At 32.5% G+C, this 24,151-nt stretch overlaps 1 protein-coding gene across 2 annotated transcripts in view; it reads left to right on the forward strand.

Annotated features, from left to right (window-relative positions):
• LOC143048013 (organic cation transporter protein-like) overlaps nucleotides 1-15,530 on the forward strand; it is a 68,149-nt gene extending 52,619 nt beyond the window's left edge. For both annotated transcript variants that reach the window (XM_076221432.1, XM_076221431.1), the window contains 7 exons: nucleotides 1,647-1,801; nucleotides 2,795-2,963; nucleotides 10,751-10,975; nucleotides 11,603-11,829; nucleotides 12,423-12,604; nucleotides 13,212-13,363; nucleotides 14,232-15,530. In XM_076221432.1, the coding sequence (XP_076077547.1) occupies nucleotides 1,647-1,801; nucleotides 2,795-2,963; nucleotides 10,751-10,975; nucleotides 11,603-11,829; nucleotides 12,423-12,604; nucleotides 13,212-13,363; nucleotides 14,232-14,301 (1,180 nt within the window). In that variant the 3' untranslated portion in view covers nucleotides 14,302-15,530. The remainder of the gene's footprint in view (nucleotides 1-1,646; nucleotides 1,802-2,794; nucleotides 2,964-10,750; nucleotides 10,976-11,602; nucleotides 11,830-12,422; nucleotides 12,605-13,211; nucleotides 13,364-14,231) is intronic.
• The last annotated feature ends 8,621 nt before the right edge of the window (nucleotides 15,531-24,151 follow it).

The following is a 24,151-nucleotide window of genomic DNA, read 5'->3' on the forward strand; positions in this document are numbered from 1 at the left end:
AAAGATGATCAGTAATTCAAGACCGTCAATTTGAGGTCAATGTCAGGTCATGATGAAATTTCACCTTGACCTTAACAGTATACAATGACCTTGACCTTGTGATATTTGAAAGGTCAAGTGGTTCTGAGTTGAATGGTGATAGTCTCATGTCTCTACGACTTCCGGTTCTTAAGTTTGGTATTGCATCATATATTTGATGATTAATTGTGACCTTGGTGAACTTTGAAATTGTCCCAATTCTTTTTCTATAATGTTGTCCTTCAACTGTAGATCATTTATCAATTAACAGTTTTGAGATATCTATTGTCGTTTTAGAGATAATGCAGTTTGAAGTTTTGCGAGCGGAGACATGTATTTCTGAATCATCAAGAGCTTACCACTTAAAATGTTTTAGAAATTGAAGAGGTTGACATAGTTATATGTTTGACCTAATACCAAAAACATTCCATGGAAAAAAACACCAAAAAATCAATTTGAAATTTTCAAGGTTTGCATTGACTTTGTAAGTTTCATAACTTCTATTTATATAGTTGATATTGCATCATTATTTGCACTTTGTCAAATGGGGTCATCTGATATATCAAATTGAGATCTCAATAAACTCTACTTAAAACTGAAAATTTTAAACCCCCTTTTCATCCCAGGGGGACGGCCGGACGGGTTGGGTCATTTAGTGCAAACATTCAAATGTCTCAGATGGTAAGGTTGTCGCATATCAAATGAAAGAACATAAAGCGTACATTTCAAATTTCAAATTGATGTCTCCCCAAAATGGGTTTGATGGGGTCATTGAGTGCAAAAAAATAAATTTTCTTTTAAGATAGGGTTGTTGTATATCAAAGGAAAGGTCATGATGTGTACATTTGAAATATCAAATTCTCAACCTCCAAAAATTAGTTGAATAGGGTTATTAAGTGCAAACATCAAACTTTCTAAAACATTGCGTTGTCACATATCAAATGAAAGCTCATCTACTCTATGTTACATATATAATAATTCCGATCTCAAAAATGTAGGCAGATGAGGTCATTAAGTGTTAAACGGGAAAAGTTTCAGAAGGTATGCTTGTCGTATATCAAACGAAAGGTCGTACAAAGTACATAACGAAAACATCACTTTTACAGGAAAGACCTTTCAATTGTTTTACAAACAATTGAGATACTAGTTTTACCTATTATTTGTTTTTTTTTTGTTCACACATCGTTGTCAATATATTAGTTATGGAATTGCATGCAACTGTCAATCATGTGAAAGGTTAAAAAGCTTGCTTTAAAACCAGGTTCAATCCACCATTTTCAACATTCGAAAATACATGTACCAAGTTAATAATATGGCAGTTGTTATCTATTCGTTTGATCTGTTTGAGCTTTTGATTTTACCATTTGCTTAGTGACTTTACGTTTACAATTTTCCTCGGAGTTTGGTATTTTTTAATTTTAATTTTTAATTTTTTTACTTTTTACAGGTTTACACACATGACGTATGAACCTCACATTTAAAATTAAACAAGATGTTAGAGACATATTGTGATTGTCATGTTTACACACTTGATGCGATTCATTTAAAAAAAACCATCAGCAGTCAACAGTCTGTTTAACATTCCATCTTCTTAAAAACAAATGTGCTTATTTTTTTTTTTTTTTTAGATTTGGTAGAAAAGTAGCAACCTGTTTGTCTTTGATGTTTATGTTTGGAGGACATCTTGGAACAGTTTTTATACCAAATTACTTCTCTTTTATAATTATGAGATTTATTAGCGGCATTGGTAATATCGGCTATTGGAATAGTGCAGTGATTCTAAGTAAGTGAATTAAATGTACATGTCACGTGACCAAAATATAAGGTTACTAATGAATGATATATTTATTGACTTTTGCATTGATTTTTTAAAAATTCGTTTTTCTTACATATGATGCTGTAAATTTTAGACATGTTAGATGTATACTTATTGTGTACCTATGTCTTTCTTTAATCACTATGCAACACCTTCGTTAGAAAAAAAAACATTGACCTTTATTAAGGTGCTCCATGTTTATATAATGCAAATCGTACGAATGGCTGATTAACGTCCAGTTGCAAATTAAATGCGTATGTAAATGCGATATGAATATAAAAAAAACCTGCTTAGTACTCAAACGACACACTGAGCCAGACTTTCAACGTGCTAGATTACAAGATAACATGCAGTCTTAATGCAGACATTTTACCCTACCCTGACAACTTATTTTGACTCCAAGCCAGTGCTCTTTGGTCTTCCCTCTAAATGCCGCTTGCTAACTGGAACATCAGCAGTACCAATTAGGGCAATACTTAGTCTAAACCGAGACATGTCAATCCATAATCACGAGTCTATCAGATATCAATCCACCAAATTTAATAAATATACTGTCAATCAAGACATCAAACATTTTTATTTCTGGTCCGGGTTTTGTTTTACTTTTGGCTCTTTTGGTTTAATCAGCTCTTGTGTACTATTATTTGTATGTTTGTCTATTTCTTTTTTACCCATGGCGTTGTTGTTTTATTTTCGATCTATTAGTTTGACTGTCCCTTTGGTATCTTTTGCATCTCCTTCTTTACCGTTTATATATAGTTTTGAAATTTTATATTTTTTTGGCATCGAGCATCATTGAAGTGATATTAAATGTCAAAATGCGTATCTGGTGCATTAAAACTAGTTTTGTTTATATTATTAACTTTGGAATATTTGTTAATGGATGCAGCGCTGTTCTAAATACAGTAAAGAGTAATATTAGTCATTACTTTTAATACTCTGTATATTTTTCTGTTATAGGTATGGAAATGGCCAGTCCAAAGAAAAGGGTATGGACAGGAATGTTAATAGAGGTGGCGTGGGCTTCTGGAGAATACCTTACCGTATTCATTGCATACTTCGTACGGCAATGGAGGCATTTACAACTCGTGTTTGCTGCACCAATTGGATTATTTCTTATATACTGGAAGCAAGTATGAATGGGGTAACAGTATAGAAGGGAGGTCTAGTTAAAAATGTATAATAGATCCAAGTCAATTTTTTAATTGCAGTTTACTGCTAATGTGTTTATCACCGTCAGTAAATTGTATAGAAGCAATTTATCTAGGCTAGATTTTGTTTGTATCTTAAGTTTCACAATTTACAGGGCAATAGTAATCAAAGGTCTCAGGCTTATAATTTTGATACGTCAGACGCGCGTTTCGTCTACATCACTCAGATCAAAGTAGTTAAAAAGCCAAACAAGTATAAAGTTGAAGAGCAATGATGACCAAAAATTCCAAAAGTTGTGCCAAATACGGCAAAGGTAATCTATGCCTGGGATAAGAACATCCTTAGTTATATCATATATTGAATTGCAATATTTACGTCGAAAAAATCAGTTTTTAATTTGTGTTGTTGTCGAACTATTGTTTCGTTGAGGTGTCTTTTGTCATATTAGAGGTAACCGGTGAGATCACGAATCACGTACGAATCACGAACGTATCACCTACTTTGCCGTATCACACGAAAAGGGATCATTAATTTCAAGTTAGGATGCCTAAGTGTTCATGATTATCTCGCATTGATTATAATTGCATTTGTTATAGATTGATACGCGTACTGCCTGTTTTATTCTTTATATTTTGTATGTCGTCGTCAGTCACGGAGCATTTTCTGGTGGGAGTGGGGGAGGGGGGGTTGGTTTATATTTTTTAGAACAAAATATTTTGATTCTGATTTTGGTATTTTTTTTTTACCTAGAGTATGGAATGACCGTTTGATTTGTAAAAGGGGGGGGGGGCTGAAATAAAACGACAGGACAGGCCATAAGGAAATCATAAAAAAAATAAAAAGATAGGCTCTCTTATTTTTCATTACTACAAACTTGAAGCTTTTTAAAACAAGTAACAACTTTAATTGGATGTAGTACCAAACTCTCACAAACGGTACACACATTTCGCGTTGAAATTGTGACCAAAACATGAGTTTAGGGACCGACCATTTAACTTGCATGGAAAAAAGGGGGGGGGGGTATTTTCCGAAATTAAAAATTTGATTCCAAATTCTTAGAGACTGAACGAAAAAAGAATGGCTAGAAATGGCAGAGACAAAAATAATTTCTGACGAGAAAATTGAACATGCCCTTCCCACATTTTTAATTAAAATGGCTGGTCCCGGCTTAGTTCAAAATTTCTGCCCCAATCATAGATCTTCCCGATAATTTTCGCATAGTTATTTATTAGGCCTAAAATTACCGGCCAAGTCATATAATAAGGATTAAATTTCATACCCAGTCATGTATTTGACAAGTTGAGAAATTACCAGTTCTAGAGGAACGTCTGTATATACTTTTATATTACGGATTACAAATGTGTCGAGGTTTCTGATTGGATAATAACACAGAGATGTCAGTATATATTCAGGAAACTGCCGGGGTATATACGACGTTTTTATCCCCAATTGGAACCTCAAAAACGTCATCATAACACCGGTTACTATGTGACGTAGTCATAAGCTATCAGACTGTCAGAGGTTCACAGAGGGAAAATAATGACGTGCTTCAGTCAATAATACATTTTTGATACAAAATCACGCAATTAACACTTTTAATACTTTAACTTGATGTTAAAAATGTTATTATAAATTATCACATACACGATAAAATTATGTTCACAGCAAATTAGAAAATCCTTCACGTATGCCGAACATATCAGGTTGGGTTTTTCATTATATATGTGTTGTCAACAAATACCTGCACTGGAAAATAACATTAAGTCAGGGGTAATCCGTAATATATGTGTAATTCAGGTCTCAGAAAGGGTATATACTGTGACATTCCCGGCTTAGGGCTTATATCCCCTTCGCCTTTGGCTCAGGGGATATAAACTCTAAGCCGGGAATGTCACAGTATATACCCTGTCTGAGACCTGAATAACATATAATATAGGAAGTGATCCCTCCTTGGGCGCATACATGCAAAGCTTAAGAAAGAATTAACTGAAAATTTGTATTTATTCGAATTATTGTTTAGAATGAGATAAATAACAAAAAAGGGGGGAATTCCTTGTACTCTTTGTACTTAGGGAAAAAAAGAAAAAAACGAATACCGAATACTTAACAGAAAACTTCATATATACTCTGTGTTCTTTCGCAGAATAAACCTTTATAATTCCAGCGTATTAAGATCCACATTTTTTTTCGGCGTACAATTCCCCCCCCCCCCCCCGGACCAAATATCAGAGGCGTAGCTTACGTTGAGGCAACCGAGGCAACTGCCTCGGGTAAAAAAAAAAATTCCCTCACTGTATTTCCTTTCAAATGATTATTGCAGCAAACTGGCTACTAAACAATAATATAGCAACTTGTTATGTCTTGTTGGCGAGGTTATTGATTCGTACCCTTTACGAATTATTCAAGACTTATGGGATCATTTGAATTAATTTTCCCTCCTCTACTTGGAAAAACCCTTCAAGTACGGTAGCTTTTCTGTAATTCAAGTTTGTCAGAGTAAAAGGAAATCGACAACATATTTATTTTGTCCTACCCCATTACAAGCGAAAACAGTGGGTAGAATAGATGAGGATCCAATTCACGAGTCACCCGATCAAATCACTTTACCATTGAATTAGGTCAATTAGTTAATTTTGTGTCAGAATAATTTCTAGTATATGAGGGCCTGGTGAGGTTTTGAGAAAACAGAAAAATCGGCCATGAAATTAATTTAAATTTAAAAGAATATGGATTTAAAATGGTGCTAAATTATAAAATAAACAAAAATCAAATTATGGGCGACAATGATTAAAAAATAAATATTTGATAATCCCATTCTAAGCAATCAAACCCTCATTTATAACCGTTGACATGTTCCCCTACGACTATGTTCATTGACTCTGGTACCAAACAAAACAAAATATGCATCTATATATCATAGTGCACAGAAAATAATTTATATGTTGTGGTTCTCAAGTTTTATAATCGCTATTTTAATTTCATAGTACGTTTTCACAAGCAGGGAATTTAAAATATTCAAAGGAATCACTAATTCCAGAGAAATATGTCTGTTAGTTAATACATAATGGCAGTTTATATATGTAAGACTCAGATCGACGTCCGGTCTCTAATCGACGTCCGTTCCTCAAATCGACGTCCAAATCTGACATCACAATAAAATAACATTCCAAATCGACGGCCAATTTTTAACCCGAATAATCCAGTCGTTATATTACGACTACATTAACCCTCGAAAGGTGGAGAGAATCGGAGACGGTAAGGGCTTGAATTATTCGAGTTGGCCAATTTTATGTACCTCACAACTCAAATCGAGGCTTCTAATTTTTGACTTCTCTAATCGACGTCCTTTTTATGGACTTTTGTTGCAGTGAATTCACATCTTTATTAAAGGATGGGTTAAACATAAAACTAAAAAAATTGTTCAACGGAAAATTATAAGACCAAATCATAATACTTTTCAACAATTGGCCGTAGATCTACGTTTTTTTCTTTCTTTTGTTTGAGTCTGTATACTGCCGTCTAGATGTATTTCGATTATCTTTGTTTTTGGGTTGTTGTCTCATTGTTCTACAATGTATACCCACATTTATTTTCTCGTAGGTCGAGAATATGAACATCTTTCACCAAAATATTACTACGCATGTAACATGAGGGTACCCAAATTGCACCTATTTTAACGGGTTTTTCACATACGTTTATTTATGATCAAATCAAAAGTTTCCATTTTGTATTTATTTTGTAGATGTATCCGTATTTACTATATAATAGTCCCACCAATTAAATTTTGAATGCATATTGAATCATAGGAAAATGAGTTTGAACCGACCCCCAAACGATCCATGATTCTGAAATGATGAGTACCCAAATTGCATCCATGCTTAAATTCACATCCTTAAAAATCGAAAAAAAACCAGATGTTTTGTTATATTTCTTCAAATATTTAGAACAATTTGACATTAGTCTATGCTTAGTATTCATTTGATAAGAAATGGATGCTCGTAACATATTTTATTTGCTCATTTTTAAAAGATGACTTCTTGTGGACTTTGCATGGTGACGTTTCCGTACATTTTACTTTTTCCAGTGACTACTTCATCTGTTGATATCTACTGATCTCTACTGTGAACGTTTTGTGATTATCTAAATATATTTTCCTATTTGAAAGACGAGCATAATATCAAATGATAAAAAAGTACAAATTGTTTAGTCCCTAATAAAAATGTAATTAATCGAAGAATTCAAATAGAGAAAAATATTCAACTCGTGACCGAACAACACTGCTACGCGCATTCGTGAATTAATGTGTTGTTCGGTAACTCGTTGAATATTTTTCTCTATTTGAATTCTTCGATTAGTTATTCTATAATTGACACTGATTTGAGAACGTGACGTCAGGGTTGGACGTCGATTTGAGGAACGGACGTCGATTAGAGACCGGACGTCGATCTGAGTCTAACATATATATAAAAAAAAATCAACCAAATACTGTTCATTTAAAATGAAGACTTCAGAATAAAGTAAAAGTTAGTTATTCGCCGGTTGTCATGTTCATCGTGAATGAAAAAAAAGTTAAAAATCATTCAATATATAATTTCAAGACCTTCGAAGGAATACACTACTAAAACAAGTGCCGTGCTACACTTTAGATGTAGCATATGTTTTTCTCCTAGTTTATCCTGAAATTCGTTTGTTCAATCCAGCTGTCATTTTGTGGTGATTATCTATAATTCGTTGATTCGTGACCTACGACTAACTAAATGATCATCACAAAACTTATTACAAATAAACCCCTCTTTATTTGCGTTTGTTTTTTTTTCTGTATTGAACATTTTGTACAGGTTTCGGCTAGATCCACCGAGCAAGGTCATGATTTCTTGTAATATGAGGTTAACTCATGTCACAGTGAGGTACAGCCAACTATATTAGAGTGTACTACAGCTTGGAAATATATTGGGAGGCATTAGGCATTTGAGCTGGCTTTCGGCTGGGAACAGTATGTCAATATATATGTTCCTGCTTTCTGTAACTGCTAGCAAGTCAGGAAACCGACATTTCATTGGTTGTCTAATGTGATACCTTCCCGTATTTTGTTATTTTTATATCTTTGAGTATAGATAGTAAGGCATATAATTAACATTATTATGATGAAATAACATTATTATGATGAAATAACATTGATTTTTTCTTGTTCAAATTGTAAACCTCAACAGCTTCAGGGGGGCGCACCCCTGCCTCGGTATAATCAGAAGGCAAGCTACGCCACTGAATATCTTAAATAATACCAGCAATACCGCATACTAAATAGGGGTTTGTGGACGACCCTTTGATTCTAGGATCGGAGCTGGCAGATCACGTAAATAAATTTATTGGCCAGGAAAATAATAATAATAAATATGCTGGCTTCCACCTAAAAAAATCTGGCTTCCAAATTCTATTATACAGAAGAGGATACATGTGTAATAAGTAATCTTGCGTGTAGCAGTTGAATTTTTTTTTTTAAATAAATAATCTGACTGGTTAAATCGGCCAGGCCGCCCCCTCAGAATCAAATGTTTGCCTGCTTATACCCTCCTCAAAGATAGATGTTCAATACCCGCTTTAACTGCGATATAAAATAATATATAGGAAAAAGACGGGGGAAAATGGGGGTGGGGGTGTCAAACTGATTTTTTTTTTTATTATTGGTTGCAAATTTCTTGTAAGGGACAAGAAATTTGCGACAAATAATAATTTTATTTTGGATGTAACGCATCTTCTTGATTGGTTGACGTTATTTTTTTTTTATCAGCCCATAGACATAGTTTAGTCATGTGACCGTGACGTCATCAACGTTTTTTCATGGTTTTATACGGTTTAAAATGGAATTTAGAATTAAATTATAAGAAATGACTGTAATATTTTTTCTGTCTATTCGAAATAAAAAATGTGGTGCACACTGTTAAATAACCCGCTACGCGCATTGTTCAGTGTGCACCAATTTTTTTTATGTTATTTCTTCATAGACAGAAAAAAATATTACAGTCATTCCTTAAATAAAAAAAAATCATTAGTCCAGGACCGAACATTTAACACGAAGATGGGGCGGGGGATGTTTCTTTCGGAAATATATATTTGATTCTGAATTTTAAGGATGAACAAAATCTTATCTTGGATAATTACCACAAAAAATAATGTTAAATGTGAAAAAAATGATTTGTCGCGCCGCATAAAAAAATCTTCAAGTTAAATGGTCGGTCCCTACCAGTTAAAATGTTTATTTTGGAACAAATATATATTCAATATCTTCTATATGGGTTTTTTTTCAAACACATGCACCGTAGTTAATTAATAGATTGTCCCCACGATTAAATCATGCTATAATTCCACGTGACTATTAAAAGTGTAGAAGGTGACCACCACAGGTATAAATTTATACGTACTGTTTCGTTTTGATCCGTGCATAGGCACTTCCGGTATATAAGTTAAAAATACATAGTCTTATATATCCATCCTTATACTTGAAAGCTCGTATTTTATCATTGTTTTCTAATAAAGGAAACTTTGTGAGGTACCAAGGGGTACTTTAGTCGATTATTCGATTTTAATGAACTTTACCCAATATGAAAATCACTGCTCCCAATGCGTTCGTTCGTAATTATTCGTCGGTTCGTGATCTCACCGGTTACCTCTATTAAGTTTATTAACGAATGAAAATATCATTTACCAGTAGTGTTATCAAATCAAAGTAACAGCTAGCTAATGTTTAAAAATTTCTCCATTGCGTTCACATTCACAGTCACGTCTCAGTCATTACAGCTGAACGGACGTACTGGGCCAGCTCTCCTTTACCCGCTATCTTCGATGAGGGTTTACAGTTAGATGATCAACGACTTACTACTTTAGATGACAGAAACCAATCCAAGCCGTACAGAAGACGTAGTAGTAGGCTTACCCGCGTTAACATGCACTCCAAAACCCATTGTATCATGGGGGAGTGTTATACCGATTAACGTCCGAGGTCTGTATCCTAGGTGTTGGGTGATTGACCTTCATTTCACTGCCTCTCGGCTTTGGCCCTGATAGCGCTTCCTGTGATCTATAATACTACGTCCGAGACTCATCTACCAGTACTCCATCATCGAGGTTAGCGGACTGCCAAGCTGACCAAACTGGCCATGAAAGCAGCCGTTGTGAAGAAATAACACCAAAATAGTCAACAAACCAAATCATAACAACTCAGAAAACCAAGATGGCGACCTCCAAAATGGCGACCACCACTCGTTCCTGACTAATAGCAAACATTATTGAAACGCTCACCAAACGCCTTCGGGTACCGAGCCGACCGTGAGAGGGCTGTATGGCCAGTCAAGGTCGTTAAACACTTCCATTTGTTGTCCATTGCGTTTTAATTTAATTCCGGGATGAACTTCTATCAATATTGAAAAGAAGAAAGCTAGATAATTTCTCTTTACAATTTACGTACTTTATTTGTGTCGGTAATCACAAACAAGTTTTGTGGGTGTTTTTTTTTTTTGGTAAAAATGAAAATGCTAAATTGCTGATTTTTTGTGAAATGTCTGTCTAGATAGGACTTAACTTTTCACATTTAAACCTGGAAATGTATTAAACAAAAACGCAGAAACTATTTGCAAAAAGAGCCAAGTAAATGTATAGCAGCCGTTCTGAATCGTTCATTTTCAATTGTCTCAATAACTGCTCGCCTCATAAATACATTATGTCATTATGTTTCCACTTTTAATATATTTATCACATTTTTAAAATCAGAATCCTAGATGAATCCCCTCGATGGCTGGTGAACAAAGGTAGAAAAGAAGAAGCAGGAAAAATCTTAACACATATAGCGAAAGTAAATGAAACAGAAAAACTTCCAGAAGATATCGAAGTTTGTGAAGATGATCAGCCTATAAAAGGATCTTTTTTAGTAACTATCAGAAAAGTTTTGAGGTCGAGGGTTATGGTTATTCGAACTTTGATTATGTTGTTTAATTGGTAAGCAAAATAGTTTTTTTTCTTTCTTTTGTGTCATTTTTACCGAAGAAAAAATAATTGCCTAAATGCACATCTAGTGCAGAAAAAAATGTTCCGTTATAAACTTATAGGAAATAACTAATGTACGAATATATTAAAGCAACGGTTTTTTTAAAATTTCTGTTTCTTGGTATACTAATCTTCTTACTCTATTGGTATCGATAGCGATATGTATAAACAACAAAATAATTTTTCCGACGAACTTGTATAGTTGATCCAGCAAGAAGAACAACATTTAATGAGTTATAGTCCGAACACCTTTAAATTGGTACTTCAAAAACAGTAAAGAAATACTTTCTTTCTCATTTCCATTGTTCAAGTGCCAAAAATTGGAACAACAATTTTTTTCACAATTGTCGATATATACGGAAATTCCCGAGTTATTTCGATTAGTTACAAAAATGAAATGAATCTTCAAAATGGATTTTATACAAAAGACCAAATGCATTGTAAAGAAAATAACAACAATTCAGCGATTGACTAGTCCGTGTTAACATATTTTTGGTCGCCAGGTTCTATGTTAAACGAGTCCGATGAATTCATGAGGAAACATATTATTGTGTGTATCAAATGAGTTGTTTATTACAGGATAACAGTTAATGCTGGATATTATGGACTTACATTAAACAGTGGTAAAATTGGTGGCGATATCTATGTTAATTTTACCGTATCAGTTACCATGGAGATTATAGCTTATATCCTGTGTATTGTATTTCTAGACAGAATTGGACGAAGAACACTCCATTGTTCATGTATGATTATTGGTGGAATATCTTGTCTCTGCTCAATTTTTCCAGTGATTTTCGGCAACGAGAGTAAGTAAATATAATGTTTTTGTAATATCACAATTTTAGTATTTTAACACTCAACATTTGATGATATAGCACCTCGACAAAGCCTTGCCAATTAGATTTTCAATTTGACCTGTATATTTTATGGTAGTCATTGTAAGAAATAGAAGTTTTAGCGATTTGTTTAAAGAAAAGACCTGTCTTTATGATACAAATACATCAATTATTAAGTGTATCAGAGGATGTACTATTTACACAAGCAGCAATTTTATACAGTAGCATGGCATGTCGTAAGTAATATAATCCAAATGAAAAGTAAATCATATCTAGCTCCTTTCATAAATCATCGAATAGCTAGCTATTAAGGGTCCGAAAGATGACCAGTGTAAAAAACATTCAACGGGAAAACCAACGGTCTACTCTATCTAAAAAACGAGAAAAGTGAAACCCTTATGAACGACATCAACAAACGACAACTACTGAACATAAGATTCCTGATTCAGGACAGGTGCAAATTTTTTTGTTTTTGTTTGTTTGAAGGTTTAATGTTTCTTTAAACGTTTTCTTTTATCAAATTCTCTTTTGTTCAAATGAAAAACACGTCTTTTTGATTTCAGCACATCAATGGATAATAATAACACTATCCATGATTGGAAAGTTGGGCATATCAGCAGCTTTTGCCGATATTTATTTTCTAAGTGCAGAATTATTCCCAACATCAATACGTAGCTTTATATTAGGACTATCTTGCATATTTGGAAGACTTGGCTCCCTTGCATCTCCATACATTGCTGATCTGGTAAGATACATATGTATTGGAACTGTGGGTTGGGAGGATATGGATGAGTTTTTTTTTTATTTACATCTCATATATAATATTAGGCGTAATGCCTTAATGTCTTATATTGACTGGAACTAATACCTTATCTATGGACGGAGATTTTTCAGCAATATATTGTTTACATGTTTTACACTTTTAAGTCGAAGATATTTCAATATTTCATTATCACCAGCATCATCTCTTGTTACATTCATTTGAAAAATCGTATCGTTTGGATTCAGGTAGGTTCATGCGTTAAACAAAGAATTTTTAACGCATATCATGCATTTTATAAGAGACCGTCATAGGTTTTTCTGTATGACTACATTCTTTATTGTGTACAAGTATAGTCAAATGTGTTGTCTAAAGGCTCTTATTTTGGTAAGCTTTTTATAAGAGCCGAAATATTAAAGCCATTCTTATCCGTGTGCCACTATAAACTAAAGTAACACATTCTAAATTTCGTACGTCCGAAGTCTAAGCGCTTCTTTTGATCTGCTCTGATTGTTATTAGTTATTGCTTTCAAAACAAAAATGTAAACCAATCAGTCCGCTCCATAATAACTACTTTTTGTATATATCTTAGGGTTTGTTGATAGAGAGTTCGTTTGGTAAAGCATTACCACTACTTGTCTTTGGATCTATGATGCTCGGCAGTGGATTCATGGCTTTAACATTGCCTGAAACAATGAATAAGAAAATGCCAGAGACGATAGAAGATGCATTAGCATTAAAAAGGTATACGATTATATAATGTTATTATTTGCTATTTTTGAAGCTCTCACGTAAAATGTCAGATATAGCCTGATTTATTTTTATTTTTTCACGTCTATTTTACGCATCAAAAAAAGTTATTGGATTTTTTTTCAAACTGAAATGATTTATTACTGTTTTGTCTCAAAATATCCCGGAGTTATCTTTTGTGTTAGATAACTTAATGAAGGAGTAAAATTTTGAAAATGTTTTTTTTATAATTCAGAGGCTATCAAAAACTATAAGTCGAAGCCATATGAGCAACAGAAGACATAAAAACAAACCAATTTTAAAGTAATTATTCACTAGAGAGATAACTAGAGATTGAGCAACTTTAATCCGGCTAAAACCAATAGATGAACACAGCTTTTTGAAACGGCTAAGCAGCTCCTCGACATAGGCAATTAAATTTTATGTAACTGATTACATTAAAAAAATTAACGTTCTTAATGATGGTTGTCTGTTGCTGTATATCATATTTATTGTTCGGTTTAACTTTGTTTCGTTCATAAATAACGCCGTTGTGTTTTCTGTCAATTTATAGCTGCTAACATTTGTTATTTGGTGAATAGTTGTCTCATCGGCAACCATACCACATCTCCTTATTCTATATGCATATACTAAGTGTTTTGTTCTTTTGCTACAATATTTCAATGGAGAAAAGATTTTAGAATTCTTGTGAAAAACGAAAATTGTAAATAATGTTGCTCTAAATATTTACAAATAAAAAAGTAAAAGTTTCCACAAGTGCAAGAAGGTAAGATAAATAAAACTTTATTTAAATGTCACATAATGATCCATAATAAAAATTAAAATAACAACATCATAAAAAGGATAATATTTTCTTTTGCAGAAATAAAAGTATTGACCGAAACAATCCCGAAGTGTGTATGGAACTTACAAAGGAACATCTATTAACATAAAATACAATAAATAAATGACAACAGTGCAAAGGACAGTTCGCAGTTCAAGGTCACACAGTCTGAGCCTTTTTTGGAAGAAAGTTCTAGTAATCACCATAAAGCGGTTGGTTACATATACACCATTGTGTTCTGCTTCCAATGTATGATGTATTGACATAAATAATCTCAACGAATCAATGTAAATACTTGGTTGTAATACTATCGGTGACAGTTTATATAATGGAATAATTTATATTTTTGTGAAAGATATGATTGTTTGTGTGAAACTGGAAATTACTAATTTCTGCAGCTTTTATGGACTTTTTTTTTAATTTACCCTGGAGTTTGATATTTTTGTGAATACTTTTTTGTATGTGTATATTGGTTGTAAGAATCAAAATTGTATTTTGAATTTCTCTTTATCGTTAAATTTTCAACATGTTAGGATGAACTATAGCTTTATAATCTGTTGGCATTTATTAGGATTATATGTGTGTACTTGCAAGAATGAAACCCATCTAGTTCCGATCCGTCCATGTGAACCATATATATAGTACCTAGTACAAACTACCATCTATACTTATTTAACATGACATTAACGAATTATAAATGTTGCTTATTATGTGTCATGTTGGAAATATGTTCTCGTTGCTATAGCACATTTAATGTTTTATACAATAGAGTGTTCATTCATCTCATTTTTTTGAATATACATAAACTATGGCATTGTAAACAATTTCTTTAAAGCAGTTAAAAAAAATCATCATACCAGTATTACTTAAATATGTATGTTTAAACAAAAAATCTCTTAATAGCCTGTTAGAACTATGGAAAATGAACAAAAACATAAATAAAAGATATATTCTGTAACAGTTTCAAGTCATATTCATTTAAAGACCTTGGACCTAATTATACTTCATTTTATGTTCCTAGTTTCTTTGGATAATATTTCTTGTGTGTAATGTTGGTCTCAAAATTCCAACCTCTTCCATATAGGCAATTACAATTCCAACCTCTTCCATATAGGCAAACAGATATGTAGTAATTTAAGTTCAAGTCATATTATACTACAATGTAAGTATATGATAATATTTTTTTTGCATGTTCTTTAAAATTACTGTACATTGCCATTTTTTTATTTTTTACTTCATTGTGTTAAAAACAGTCATCTAGAATCAACAATAATCATTATAACATTTCTTTGTTATAAAATTGCACTTTGTTGAGTCTTTAATAAACACTAAAAATATTGATTTTTTTTTTTATTGCAATTGAATTTGGGAAAACTAATAGTTATATATCAGGAGTACAAAATTTCATTTAACAATAATGCTAAACAAAATATTGTCTTATTTCCTTGAGAGTTATATATTGCAGTAAATTGTTCGTACATTTAATCTCGACATCTCCACTTTGTGTTGCAACAGCTTCTCACCGACGTCAGTATACCATCTGCGAGAAATGTTGCAAACCCAAAAGCGTTAAAAAACAACAAAGGCGTCAGTGTGGATCTCTATTGAAACTCTAATATCAATACGTTCCATTTTACTGATAATATAATGAATAGGGGCAGTAATAACTTTTTCTTGTTCATTTAAAATTTTGCCGTATTTCTGCAAAAGTTTAGGCTCATGATTAAGACGCTTTATGACATGCCCGGTTTTCAATTGTGCAATACTTCTGTTGTCTAATAACGTAAGTTGTTTCTAATTTAAAGATGGATTAGCAACAGATCTGTTTCCATAGTACTAATACAATTCATCTCGTATGCATCTTTGAATTTTACCTGTTGAAGCTCTTCAACATTGTGACAATTCTCATATGTCATCTTTGACGTACGTATGTGATCTTGATTTGCACAGGGAGTCCATGGATTGAGCCAGACAGAAGGTATCTGATTTTCGACTTGGCGGCAGTACGTCCTGCTCCTTGTACTGTTCTATCCTCGACAATCGACCAGTAATGATCGACTCCAATGTGAGACCGGATGGGTTGACTTATTTCATGCCATATAAATACTTTAATTGGTTGTCTTATTTACATAGGTGTTCATTGATAGATATTTCAGATACAATAAAACATTGATGAGTAAAAAGTAAAAACACAAAAATTATAAACTCCGAGGAAAATTAAAAACGGAAAGTCCCACATCAAATAGCAAAATCAAAAGCTGAAACACATCAAACGAATGGTTAATTTTCCGGTATTTGTAGGTAGGTAAATGGTACCAGGGTTTAGATGTCGGACTTTTTCGCTCTTATTTGTGTAACTGACAAGTTTACGTTCTCCTGTTCGGTTATGGCATAATTTACCATTGTAGCTATTTTTCTGTAATGAAAGACCTATGTGCTCCCTCGTCAAATAAAATGTTTGCGTCAGAACACTGAATGCCCGAACTTACTTGCGCTACGGCTGTTTTTATTAATGCGTTAATTATTCTATGCCTGGGAGTGAAGAATTGTGCCCGTTGCGTTCGTGTTGTACTGTGTTTCTTGAATTGTGATAATATTTACATTTGCGTTACTCTGTTTCATCTCGTTGTACCTCGGCATTGCATAAACTAGTATGGTGTCGTTTTTTACATTCCGGCAATGGCTGTGATTAACATTATGACGTATAAGACAGTTAAAACATAAACAGTTAACTTCGTATAAACAATTATTTGTTTCTTACAATGTATATGTACAATGTACAATGTTGGCATATATATATATATATATCGGTCCTCAAGCTTGACACTATCGTATATTCAAAAGAATAAAAAAGATTGTATGCGACATCGTCCTGAATATATTCCATCTGTACATCATAACTTTATATGAATTCATGCAATTTTTTATTTTTTTTTATTGTTGATAGAGTCAAGTTCAAGTGCAAATATTTTATTATCATTATCAATCAAAGACATCCATTACATGCAGAATAATCAAGTTAAATATGGAACAAATAATGACAATGATTTAATTACAATTAATAAGATTTAACAGTCATATTTACTTGAGCGATGTATCTTGCATTAAAATTGTACGTGCAGTCAAACACGGCATCTCAGTTTTCCTATGCGATTGATTGCGGCAACAGGTATACTGAAGCCTTTCATAAAATCATTACCTAGAAAACATGGATGACCGTTCTCCTTGTACGAGGAGTATAAAACTTTCAGCAAATAGTAAATTGCTGCATGGCGGATGTCAAATTGCTAACTGGCTAAAACTCAACATACCAAATATTAAATCATTTCCTTTCATAGAAACCTGGAGACATTGATGAAAGCTAGTTTTCTACCATAGGTGTTCCGGCTGGACAGACGGACGAGATGACGAACATGTATGTCATTTAGTCTCTGTTGGACAATGGTCTCATTGGCAATCATACCACAACTTCTTAATTTTATAAGAATATGAAAATAAACAGTCTGATTTGTACAACACTGATGAGATGAGCTGGATATTTTATGTAACCTTACCAGGGCAAATTAATCTAATACTGAACCGACATCAGTGTAAGTTAACTTCTGCAAGTAATGTGACAAACACAAAAACGTTAAAAATATTTTAAATATCCCTCCTACTGTATGGTTTGCTTAAAATAATAATTTGGAAACATAGATTACTACTATCAATCTAAATTTTGAATATTACTTGAAACTGAATGTAATTCTTATAAATATGTATTCCCCATTTCCATTCTCAATTTTAAGTTTCAGCGAAAAATAAAGCAAATATCTGTTCTATTAAAGGTAACTGTAATGGCTGTTTATTACAATAAAAACATTCTATTGCAAGAAACGAATATGTAGGTGAAATATCCGAATTTAACAAATAAATGGTTGCTTACTTTAATTTGCACGGTTACTCAACAAATTAATGTTACATTGGATTTGTACTTGTCTATAGATTAGTGATATAATAAGATAGAGGTAGTAAACTCTTCTTAAAGAGTAAAAGTATAAGATTAATTTACAAACATGTAGCTAAACACATTATCAATGTTTTCGAGGGAACAAAAGTAATGTATAATGACTCGCCACGCAGATTTTAACTTAATATTGACAATGATTTTTTCTCTCGCAATGTGACGTTACTATCTTCAAGCTTTACTGAATCGATTATAGAAGATGTGACATTGTCGTGAAGACATTTCCGCTGTACATCATAAATTTATATAAATCAATGTCCTTTAGAAAAAAATTCTTACTGTTGATAGATTCAAGTTCAAGTGCAAATATTTTATTGTCAATTACAGACAGAATAATCAAGTTAAATTTGGTACAAATGATTACAATGATTTGATAACAATTTGTTTAACCAAACATCTTATTTCCTTGAGCTTTGTATCTTGCAGCAAAATTGTACGTGCATTCAAACACGGTATTTCCAGTTTCTTTTGCATCTGTTTTATAGTGATGTCATCTGAAAGTAGTAAAAACATAATATTAATTTACAAACATGTAGTGGATTTTATTCATTATAGTTTTTTTCCTACAAATTAATAATTACAGTTTAAATAGTGAATACATATTTTTCGATATTCAGATTCAGTTCAATGTTTTAAAAGTGCATACCCAATTTGTGTGTGTACAGTGTGTACCACATTTATGATGTTATTTCTTCACAGACAGAAAAAATATTACAACTTTCCTTAAATAATTGTAAAAAAAAAAAAATAACCAAAACATTGTCTTTGATCATAACATGGAAGACAGGATTGCATTTGCAGTTTGAAAAATTTATACAGTTAAACATTGAAAACGAATTTCTAACAAACTTAATTTCAGGACACGGAATGAAATTATACGTATCCGTAAAAAAAGATTTTATACTACAAAAGAAATAACGGTGCATGCATTTAAACTGAGAAAAAAAAAAATGATTCCACATTTTTTTTTTATACAAAATATCTTTGGTGTAAAGTTTCTAAAGCTAGCTGATATTCATACATTGTAGCAACAAACAGAACAAAAGAAACTTAAAAAAAGAAGTCAAGACATTAATAAGATGTTTTACCAACATGAGGGAAAAAAATTATCAAGTTTTTGATGTAAACAATAATTGTAAAACATGATTTATTTATTAATTAGTTTAAACATATTTTATTTGCTGAATTAAAGCAAAATGGATTAGACACAAGTAAATCATACTTATGAAGTCTTTTCCAAAATACAATATAAAGTTACAATAATAGTATAATATAATGGACATGCATATAAAACAAACAATTTATGCAATATAATACTAGCTTTGATAGGTGAACAAAGAGGATAGAAAGTAAAAAGAGAAAAAGAAAGTTTGAAAAGTCGTATAATTCTGTGACGATGACTTGTGAATTGATGACAATGATGACGTTCCGTGTCAGTAATAATAACGCTCTATCAAGGCATAAGAAATCTGTTTGACCTTTTTATGAAATTTTGAACATGTTTGAAAATTTGAATATTTTGTTCGTTCGAAAGTTCCAAATGTCCGCAAATTAATAGTTTTGTATCTAAAACAAAGTTTTCAGATAGCCAGTTAAGGTTATCGAATAAGGTTTTTCTACATAATGTGTATTTTGGGCAAACGAAGAAGTAATGGTAGACATCCTCAATATCGGACCCACAATGGCAAGAAGGATCATCTATAATATTAGCTCTAAATAGGTCATTGTTTAGGAACGAGGCGGAACATCGCAATTGCGTTAAGATTATATTTAATTTCCTTGGGCCGTACAAATAAAACGTTTCAATTTTACATAATAGACTATCGTTTTTTAATTCTTTCTTAAATTTAGAAATAGAGTCGACACTGCGAATTTTTGGATTAAGTTTATTCCATTCACGTATAGTAGAGGGAATAAACGATTCAGTAGTAAGGGAAAGTCTACAAAATGGAACAATAATATCATGACCATTTCGCAACGGGTAGTTGGTTGTACTTTGTACACACGGAGGTACAAGATTACATAAATATTCTGGTGCATGCTTTTGGTTCATGTTATAAAACATCTGTAATTTTCTTCTCCTTCTTCTTTCAAAAAGAGATTCCCAGCCAACCTCAGAATATAAAGTTTCAGTTTTTGTAAACATTGGTAGACCTGTTACTATTCTTGCGGCCTCTGATTGCAAATTTTCTAATTTATGTGAGTAGCCTATTCCACAATTATCCCACACTTCCGTGGCATATTCAAAAATGGGTCGAATAAAAACTAAGTATAGTTTTTCTAAATTATTTCGAGATAATCGGTATTTAAGTTTACGTAGAACATTTAAGTGTTTCTTTACACTTGTAATTATACTTTCAATATGATTGTTCCATTTTGCGTCACTACTGAAATTAACTCCCAGGTGCTTATGAGATGTACTTAAAGGTATATTTTTACCATTTAAGGAAAAGCTAAGGTCTGGAGTCTCAATATTTGAAAATATCATAATTTCGGTTTTATCTGGGTTAAATGACATAAGCCATTTAGAAGACCAAACATCCAGCTCTTTCAAGTCGCGATCGATAACAGATTTAATCTGTTCTCCGTCGTTACCAGAATAATTGAATGATGTGTCGTCAGCAAATAGCCGACACAGTGAAGTAAGCTTATCAGCAATATCATTAATATATAAGACAAAGAGAAGAGGGCCCAGAACTGATCCCTGGGGAACACCAGCTGAGACATTACAGAAGGCAGAAGACGAGTTATTTAATACTACTCTCTGTTTTCTGTCGTGTAGATAATCCTGAAACCAATTCAATACGTTTCCGTCAACACCATACGCTTTCATTTTACATATAAGACCCCTATGCCAAACTTTGTCGAAAGCTTTAGAGAAGTCACAGAATACAAAACAGTTTATATCTTTTTTTTCCAAGGAGTTTAATATGCAATTATATATTTCTAGGAGTTGATGAACAGTTGAATTTTTAGGGAGAAATCCTGATTGATACTGATAAATTAATTTATTAGCTTTTAAATGATTGTATAAGTGCTTAAACACAACTCTTTCCATAACTTTTCCTACACAACTAATTAAGGATATCGGTCTATAATTTGATGGCAGAGATGAGTCTCCCTTTTTGAAAATGGGTATCAGATTTGCTATCTTCCAGCTAGTTGGGTATATCCCCTCTCTTAAGGACTTATTAAATATAATATGGAGCGGAACTGCTACCTTTTCTGGACACAGCTTTAGCATCTTATGACTGATCACATCAGGACCAGATGCTTTGTTTGGATCTAATATCTGAATAATATCTATTATTTCTTTTATATTTACTTGGATGTCTGAAAACTTACTATTAGTTTTTGTATCAAATTCGGGCAAATCAACATGATCTTCATCTAGCTTTGAAATCATACTAAAATATTTATTTAACAAATTACATTTCTCCTCATCTTCATGTACAGTATCATTCAGTTCATTATCATTTATAATATTTTGGAGAGGGGGTATGGTTTCTGAACCTTTTTTGGATTTAATTAACGTTTTCATTAATTTCCAATATGTTTTTGAGTTTGAGGGTTGTGTCCAAATTTGTTTCAAAATTTTCTTTTGCGATTTTTTTCATATTATTTACTTTATTTCTCTGTTTTTTGTACTTCATAATATTATTTTCACAATTATATTTAATCGCTTTTTTTCTTAATCTATCTCGAATTCGAATTTCACGTCTTATGTCATTATTGAACCAGTGTTTGTCATTATGTCGTACAGTTACTATTTTAGTAGGAATGCATTTTTTAGCTATTTTCAAAAATTCTATTGTAAAACATTCACACATCTCATTAGTGGTATTTATTAATGATTCACTGCATGAATTTCCTTGTCCTATATAATGATCTATAAGAAATCCTTCATAAAAACTTACATTGCTTCATATATGTCTTTATAATATCACTATTGTTTTTAAAGATATTATTTTTTTTAATCTTTATAATATACAATCGTATTGTTTCCGCACTTAGAACAAAACGTGCCTCGGTCAAAGCTTTTACAGCCCTGTCAAATTACAAAAAGAATTGAAGTCATAAACTGCAAGTTCTGAATAGTAAATAACAATGCGAAATAAGACTGTACTCGTATAAATGAATCTAAATTTCAGCAATCTTCATCGAAATAAATTACATTCTTAACTTTTTGTTTTCGTAAAGAAAATATGAATTTAAAATAAACAATCATCAAGTATGAGTTACGCTTATGAAACGACAATTCAACACCCAACGAGACTCGACATGCCCTCCACAATAGAAATCACAAAAGTAGCAATGTGAAGGAATTTCGTTGTTGTATACCACCGAGACAATTGGCGAGAAATATGCACGACAAAAGTTTCCAGTTACCATCGGCATCCAGTGATACCGCAAATAATCGGTCATTCCTAAGAAATATTAGGGATAAGTACACCCTTTCTCCGTTCTACCAGCACCACAAGTAAAAGCTTTCAAAAGGATCGGTGTGACAACTGTGGTTCCAATTTAAATATTAAGGACGAATGGTGGGTCAGTATATGCACAAACAAATCCATGTCAGTACAATACGTTCGTTGATTGTGGCCATTGGAAGCAGAAGCAGAATCAGATGAAGAATCGACATCAAGGTGGTCTTTCCAAATTCTGAATTTAATTAGTTTATCTCCCTTGACATTCACATGAAGTCTTTGATTGTTAATATTTCGGATCAAATTAACGATGTAAATTATGATAGTGTTATGCATGATATATATTGATTACGACCACAAGCAAAGTCGGCTTTGAATAGCTATACAAACATAGTTGTTTGTTCATCTGATAACATACTTTTTTGAACAATTAATTCTAAATTATGTCATACATACATAAAACATGAACTGCGACTCAACATAAAAAAAGACAATCCATGCTTTACTAGATAGAATGCAATATATTGAAGTCCACATGTCGAAAGAAAGTCGTGTCGTACCACAAAAGCGACTGTCGAGAAATATGCAAGACAAATGTTTCCAGTTACCAAGCAGAAGAAAGAAAAAAACAGCAAGTTTGTTTTTTTAAGTCTCAATGTTATTAGTTTATCTGTACCCGATTTGCATATGGCTTCCTTTAGTGCCAATACTATAAATAACTTCAACCAAATACAGTATGAGGATTTTCATCGGTCTTATATAATCCCGAGCACTAGCAACGGAAGCCCTTTAAATAATTTTACAATACAGGTCATCGTAAACCAGTTCGTTCCATTCATTCAGGTCCTAGATAACCCAATTTTGCCATTTGTGTCGATGTGCTACTAGCTCTCTGTCGTACAATTGGGCTTGTTCTAATCCCTATTTCAGAACTGTCAGAATAATTTGTCTAAGAAGTGTTCTTTGACTATAATAGTTCTATAACATTTCAACATCTGAACAGTTATATCCTAGAACAATTCTACCCTAGAACTGATACATGACAGAACTGTCAGAATCTGTTCTAGAGAGAACCGGCAAAAAACATTGTCTTAATGTAGAACCGTCAGAATTTGTTTCTTGTGTAGAACTGTCAGAATGCTTTTTAACTTTGTTCTTTGTTTGACCTTTTTAACATTTTTTTATTCGAGTGTCACTGATGAGACTTTTGTAGACGAAACGCGCGTCTGGCGTAAATATAAAATTTCAATTCTGGTATCTTTGATGAGTTTATTCTAGAGAGAACTGGCCAAACATGTCCTAGTGTAGAACTCAGCATTTGTTTTGTGTAGAAATGTCTAAATTTTCTAGTGTAGAACTGTTCGAATATTTTGTAGAGTAGGATGTACAAACATATTTGAATTTACAGTTAGAAATATCCGAATTTATGATAGGGTGATTCTTTCTAAAATCATTTAAAGGTAAAATAGTTTCTGTCAGAAACGGTGGTAGGATAACTATTCTAAAGATTGTTCAAACACGACAGG

This window comes from Mytilus galloprovincialis, chromosome 10 (genome assembly GCF_965363235.1).
Source record: "Mytilus galloprovincialis chromosome 10, xbMytGall1.hap1.1, whole genome shotgun sequence".
Classification (NCBI taxonomy): Eukaryota; Metazoa; Mollusca; class Bivalvia; order Mytilida; family Mytilidae; genus Mytilus; species Mytilus galloprovincialis.